Source organism: Palaemon carinicauda, chromosome 34, assembly GCF_036898095.1.
Source record: "Palaemon carinicauda isolate YSFRI2023 chromosome 34, ASM3689809v2, whole genome shotgun sequence".
NCBI lineage: Eukaryota > Metazoa > Arthropoda > Malacostraca > Decapoda > Palaemonidae > Palaemon > Palaemon carinicauda.
In genome coordinates, this window is record NC_090758.1 from 5617187 (window position 1) to 5624582 (window position 7396).

General features: G+C 42.5%; 1 protein-coding gene across 1 annotated transcript; it reads left to right on the forward strand.

Annotated features, from left to right (window-relative positions):
• Positions 1 to 1233: 1233 nt before the first annotated feature.
• LOC137626548 (uncharacterized) lies at positions 1234 to 3931 on the forward strand. Its single transcript, XM_068357593.1, has 4 exons — positions 1234 to 1287; positions 1542 to 1668; positions 3001 to 3245; positions 3662 to 3931. The coding sequence occupies exons 1-4, from the start codon at positions 1234 to 1236 to the stop codon at positions 3929 to 3931; spliced, it is 696 nt and encodes a 231-aa protein (XP_068213694.1).
• The last annotated feature ends 3465 nt before the right edge of the window (positions 3932 to 7396 follow it).

A 7396-nucleotide genomic window follows, 5' to 3' on the forward strand; every position in this document is an offset into this window, starting at 1 on the left:
TTGATGCAGCAAATGGTGGGAGTGGAAGCAGATGTACGTCAGAGAGTGAATGAAGGTTGCAAAGTGTTGGGGGCAGTTAAGGGAGTAGTAAAAAATAGAGGGTTGGGCATGAATGTAAAGAGAGTTCTATATGAGAAAATGATTGTACCAACTGTGATGTATGGATCGGAGTCCGTGGGGAATGAAAGTGATGGAGAGACAGAAATTGAATGTGTTTGAGATGAAGTGTCTGAGGAGTATGGCTGGTGTATCTCGAGTAGATAGGGTTAGGAACGAAGTGGTGAGGGGAGAGAACGGGTGTAAGAAATGAGTTAGCGGCTAGAGTGGATATGAATGTGTTGAGGTGGTTTGGCCATGTTGAGAGAATGGGGAAAATGATTGTCTGCTAAAGAAGGTGATGAATGCAAGAGTTGATGGGAGAAGTTACAAGAGGGAAGGCCAAGGTTTGGGGTGGATGGATGGTGTGAAGAAAGCTCTGGGTGATAGGAGGATAGATGTGAGAGAGGCAAGAGAGCGTGCTAGAAATAGGAATGAATGGCGAGCGATTGTGACGCAGTTCCAGTAGGCCCCTGCTGCTTCCTCCGGTGCCTTAGTTGACCGCGGAGGGTAGCAGCAGTAGGGGAGTCCCAGCATTATGAAGCTTCATATGTGGTGGAAATGTGGGAGGTTGGGCTGTGGCACCCTAGCAGTACCAGCTGAACTCGGTTGAGTCCCTGAATAGGCGGAAGGAACATAGAGAGTAGAGGTCCCCTTTTTGTTTTGTTTCATTGTTGGTGTCGGCTACCCCCCAAAATTGGGGGAAGTGCCTTGGTATATGGATGGATGATATCGATCCTTGGGCTCTTGAGGCTCAAAATAATGATTTTAGGTTTCTCTATGATATCGATGCAGGTGCTCCTGAAGCTCCAATTAAGGATAATTATATTTCTCTCTGATATTGATCCTGGGGCTCCTGAGCCTCTAAGTGAAGATTTTAGGTTTCTCTCTGATATCGATCCTGGGCTCCTGAGGCTCCAAGTGACGATTTTAGGTTTCTCTCTTATATCGATTCTGTGGTTTCTGACACTCCAAGTGAGGATTTTAGGTTTCCCTCTGATATCGATCATGGTGTTCCTGAGTTTCCAAGTTAGGATTCTAGTTTTCTCTCCGATACATATGCTGGGGCTTTTAAGCCTCCAAGTGAGAATTTTAGGTTTCTCTCTGATATCGATCCTGGGCCTCCTGAGGCCAAAAATGAGGATTTTAGGTTTCGCTTTGATATCGATTCTAGGTCACCAGAGGTTCCAAGTGAGTATTTTAGGTTTCGCTTAGATATTGAACTTTGGGTTCCCGAGGCCCCCATTTGAGGATTTTAAGTTTCACTCCGTATTGATCCTGGGGCTCCTGAGACTTCAAATGGAGTATTTTAGGTTTCTCTCTGATATCGATCCTGGGGGTCTTAAGGCTCCAACTGAGGATTATAGGTTTTCTCTCTGATATTGATCCTGGGGCTCCCGAGGCTCCGCACGAAGATTTTAGGTCTTTCTTTGATATCGATCTAGGGGCTCCTGAGGGTCCGAATAAGGATTTTAGGTTTTCTCTTTAATATTGATCCTGGGCCTCCTGAAGCTTCAAGTGAAGATATTGGGTTTCTTTCTGATATCGATCCTGGGGCTCCTGAGGCTCCAAGTGAGGATTTTAGGTCACTTTCTGATGATCATGGGGCTCATGAGGCTCCAAAATAAGGATTTTTAGGTCTCTTTTATATTGATCCTGGTGCTCCTGAGGTTTTCAAGTGAGGATATTATGTTTCTCTCTGATATCGATCCTGGGGCTCCTGAGGATTTTAGGTTTCTAACTGATATCGATCCTGGGGGCCCTTAGGCTCCAAGTGAGAATTTTAGGTTTTCTCACTGATATTGATTCTTAGGCACCTGAGGCTCCAAGTGACGATTTGAGGTTTTCTCTCTGATATTGATCCTGGGGGTCCTGAGGGTCCAAGTAAGGATTTTTTTATCTCTCTCCTATATTCAGCATGGGGCTCCTGAGTCCTCCAAATAAGGATTTTAGGTTCCCTCTTATATTGATTCTATGTCCTCTTGAGGCTCTAAATGACGATTTTAGGTTTCTCCTTTATATCGATCCCTTGGGCTCCTGAGGCTCCAAGTGAGGATTATGGGATTTTCTCCAATATCGATCCTGGGGCTCTTGAGGTTTCCAGAGAGGATTTTATTTTTTTTTCTCTGTTATCGATATTTCGGTTCCTGAGGCTTCTAAGTGGACGTATTAAAGTTTCTCTCTGATATCGATCCTGGGGCTCCTAAGGCTTCAAGTGAAGATTTTATGTTTCTCTCTAATATCGATAGAGGGGCTCCTGAGGCTCCCAATGAGGATTTTAGGTTTCTCTCTATTATCGATACAGGGGCTCCTGAGGCTCCCAGTGAGGATTTTAGGTTTCTTTCTAATATCAATACAGGGGCTCCTGAGGCTGTAAATTAGGATTTTAGGTTTTTTCTCTAATATGGATTCTGTGGGCTCTAGAGGCCTCCTGAGGCTTTCCATAGATGATTTTTATGTTTCTCTCTGTCATCGATATTTGGGTTCCTGAGGCTCAGAATGACGAATTAAGGTTTCTCCTCTGATATCGATCCTGGGGCTTCTAAGGCTCCAAGTCAGGAGTTTAGTCTTCATTCTGATATCGATCCTGGTGTTCCTAAGGCTTTAAGTGAGGATTTTAAGGTTTTCTATGATATCGATATCCAGGGTCATCTGATGTTCAAAGTAAGGATTTTAGGTTTCTCTCTTATATCGATCCTGTGGTTCCCGAGTTTCCAAGTTAGGATTTTAGTTTTCTCTCCGATAGAAATGCTGAGATTTTTAAGGCTCCAAGTGAAAATTTTAGGTTTCTCTCTGACATAGATCCTGGGCCTCCTAAGGCCAAAAATGAGGATTTTTTGTTTCGCTTTGATACCGATTCCAGGGCACCAGAGATTCCAAGTGAGTATTTTAGTTTTCTCTCAGATATCGAACATTGGGCTCCCGAGGCTCCTTTCGAGGATTTTAAGTTTCACTCTGATATCGATACTGGGGCTCCTGAGGCTCCAAATGAGGATTTTAGGTTTCTCTATGATATCGATCCTGGGGCTCCCAAGGCTCCAACTGAGGACTATAGGTTTCTCTCTGATGTTGATCCTGGGGCTCCTGGGGATCCGCACGAAGATTTTAGGTCTTTCTTTGATATTGATCCTGGGGCTCTAAGTCTTCAAGTGAGGATTTTAGGTTTCTCTGTGATATCAATCCTTGGGTTCCTGAGGCTCCAAATAAGGATTTTAGGATTCTCTCTAATATTAATCCTGGGGCTCCTGATGCTTCAAGTGAGGATATTGGGTTTCTCTCTGATATTGATCCTGAGGTTCCTGAGGCTCCAAGTGAGGATTTTAGGTCACTTTCTGATATCGATCCTGTTGCTCCTGAGGTTTCAAGTGAGGATATTATGTTTCTCTCTGATATTGATCCTGGGGTTCCTGAGGCTCCAAATGAGGACTTTAGGTTTCTATCTGATATCGATCCTGGGGCTCCTTAGGCTCCAAATGAGGATTTTAGGTTTCTAACTGATATCGATCCTGGGGCCCCTTAGGCTCCAAGTGAGAATTTTAGGGTTCTCACTGATATTGATTCTTAGGCACCTGAGACTCCAAGTGACGATTGGAGGTATTTCTCTGACATCGATCCTGGGGCTCCTGAGGGTCCAAGTAAGAATTTTCGGTTTCTCTCCTATATTCATCATGGGTCTCCTGAGTCTCCAAATGAGGATTTTAGGTTTCTCTCCTATATTGATTCTATGTCTCTTGAGGCTTTAAGTGATGATTTTAGGTTTCTCTCTGGTATCAATCCTGAGGCTCCGAAGGCTCCAAGTTACGATTTTAGGTTTCTCTTTGATATCGATACTTAGGGTCCTGAGGCTCCAAGTGAGGTTTATAGGATTTTCTCCATTATCGATCCTGGGGCTCCTGAGGCTTCCAGAGAGGATTTTATTTTTCTCTCTGTTATCGATATTTCGGTTCCTGAGGCTCCAATTGATTATCTAAGGTTTCTCTCTGATATCGATCCCTGGTTCTTCTAAAGCTTCAAGTGAAGATTTTAGGTATTTCTCTTATATCGATCCTGGCGCTCCTGAGGCTTCACGTGAGATTTTAAGTTTCTCCCTAATATCGATAGAGGGGCTCCTAAGGCTGCAATTGATATTTTACGTTTCTCTCTAATATCGATACAGGGGCTCCTGAGGCTCCCAGTGAGGATTTTAGGTTTTTTTCTAATATCGATACAGGGGTTCCTGAGGCTCTAAATGAGGATTTTAGGTTTTTCTCTAATATGGATCCTGGGGCTCCTGAGGCTTCCAAAGAGGATTTTATGGTTCTCTCTGTTATCGATATTTGGGTTCCTGAAGCTCCGAATGACTATTTAAGGTTTCTCTATGATATCGATCCTGGGGCTTCTAAGGCTCCAAGTCAGGAGTTTAGTTTTCATTCTGATATAGATCCTGGTGTTCCTAAGGCTTTAAGTGAGTATTTTGAGTTTTTCTATGATAACGATCTAGGGTAATCTGAATCTCAAAGTGAGGATTTTAGGTTTTTCTCTGATCTCCATCATGGGGCTTCAGAGGTCTCAAGTGATGGTTTTAGGTTTTTCTCTGATATCGATCCTGGGGCTCCTGTAGCTCTAAGTGAGGATTTTAGGTTTCTTTCTGATATTGATCATGGGGCTATTGACGCTCCAAGTGAGGATTTAGGGTGCTCTCTTATATCGATCATGGAGCTCCAAAGGCTCCAAGTTAGGATTTTAGGTTTCCCACTGATATCGATTGTAGGGTTGCAGAGGCTCAAAGTGAGATTTCTGAGGTTACTCTCTGATTTTGAAATTGTAGCTCATGGGGCTCCAAGTATGGATTTTAGGGTTCTCTCATATATTGATCATATGGCTCCCGAATCTCCAAGTGAGAATTTTGGTTTCTCTCTTATATTGATCCTGGGGCTATTGAAGCTCTTAGTGAGGATTTTAGGTCTCTCTCTGGTAACTATCTTGGGGCTCCTGAGGCTCCAAGTGACGATTTAGGGGTTCTCTCTGATATTGATCCTGGGGTTCCTAAATCTCCAAGTGAGGTTTTTGAGGTTTCTCTCTGATATCGAACCTGTGGTTCCTGGGGGCTACAAGTAAGGATTTTAGGGTTCTCTCCTATAATGCTCATGTGGCTCCTGAGTCTCCAAGTGAGGATTTTAGGTTTCTCTCTTACATCATCCTAGGGCTCTTGAGGCTCTAAGTGAGGATTTTTGGTTTCTCTCTGACATTGATCCTGGGGCTTCAGAGGCTCCAAGTGATGATTTTAGGTTTTTCTCTGATATCAATCCGGGGGCTTCTGAGGCTCCATGTGACGATTTTCGGTTTCTCTCTGAAATCGGTCATGTGGCTCCTAAATCTCCAAGACAGTGCTGTTTTTGAAGTTTCTCACTGATATCGAACCTGGGGTTCCTGCGGCTTCATGTAGGGATTTTTATTTTCTCTCTCATATTGATCATGTGGCTCCAGAGGCTCCAACTGAGAATTTTAGGTTTCTTGCTAATATCGATTCTGGGGCTCCTGAGGCTGCTAGTGTTGATTTTAGGTTTCTGTCTGATATCTATCCTGACACTTCTGACGTTCCAAGTGAGGATTTTAGTTTTCTCTCTGATTACTGAGGTTCCAAGTGAAGGTTTTAGGTTTCTCTCTGATATCATTCCTGGGGCTCCTGAGGCTCCGAGCGAGGATGGTAGTTTTCGCTCTGATATCGATCATGGGGCTCCTGAGTTTCCAAGTGAGGATTTTAGTTATCTCTCTGATACCAATCCTGGGGCTCCTGAGGCTCCCATTGAGGATTTTAGGTTTCTCTCTGTTATCAATCCTGGGGCTCCTGAGGCTATAAGTGACGATTTAAGGTTTCTCTCTGATATCGATCGTGGGGTTCCTGAGGCTCACAGTAAGGATTTCAGGTTTCCCTCTGGTATCGATCCTTGGGCCCATAGGCTCCAAGTGACAATTTAAGGTTTCTCTCTGATATCGATCCTTAGGCTCCTGGGGCTCCCAATGAGGATTTTAGGTTTCTCTTTGGTATCGATCCTGGGGCTCCTGAGGCTCCAAGTGACGGTTTTAGGTTTCTTGATAATATCGAAACAAGGGATCTTGAGGCTGCCAGTGTTGATTTTAGGTTTTTCTCTGGTATCGATCTTGTGGCTCCTGAGATTCCTAGTAATGATTTTAGGATTCTCTCTGATATTGATCTTGGGGCTCCTAAGGCTTTAAGTGTGAATTTAAGGTTTCTCTTTGATATCCATCTTGGGGCTCCTGAGGCTCTAGGTAGGGATTTTAGGTTTCTCTATGATATCGGTTTTGGGGCTCCTGAAGCTCCAAGTGAGGATTTCAGGTTTCTCTCTGATATTGATCCTGTGGCTCCTGAAGCTCTAAGTTAGAATTTTAGTTTTCTCTCTGATATCGATCCTGGGGCTCCAGATGCTCCTAGTAAGGATTTTAGGTTTCTATTTGATATCGATCCTGGGGCTCCTGCGGTTGCAAAAGAGAATGTGAAGATATTCTCGGATATGAATCCTAACACTCCGAATGATTCCACGAGACACTGAGGCCAACGAAAACATGCAAAGTTGGAATTGACTTGATAAAGTTTGGCTTTGGTAGGCTGTCGACATCCGGCTGAATTTGGCTCTAATTTGGATGGACTCCGGATTAATAATGGGAATGGAAATTTGTTTCAATAGTAATGAATTGGTTTACGAAAAGTTTATATTATTATATTTATTATTATTATTATTTTTATTTTTATTATTATTATTATTATTATTATTACTATAATTCAAACATAATAAAATTCAAGGATCTAGCTCAAATTTTCCCAACTCTATACCAACACCTACCATCTCTCTCTCTCTCTCTCTCTCTCTCTCTCTCTCTCTCTCTCTCTCTCTCTTTCTAACCGAGCTACGTAATCAATGTTCACATGAATTGGTATGAAAATCATAGTTTCAATTAAAAAGATTACAGAGATCAAAGCCCCACTTGATGCTATAATAGAAAAAAAGACGATATCAGCAGGTAAGAGCAGAAAATTTTTCTACTCTACAGCAAGTAACTAAAATTAGATTCTAAAGCAAAAGAAGACCACAAAAATTGAGATGGAACATACAGGGGAACAATAAATGGCATTATGTCAATTTTTTTTTTATTTTTCTTTCTAGGGGAATGCAATGACTAGTTAACCCAATCGTTTTTTTTTTAAAGAAAGATTAGATTAGGCATAAATTAAGGAAAAGAAAGAGTTCCTTAGGGAGAACATTTAAAATTTATGAGTATCTTTTTTTTCTTGGAGGAAATA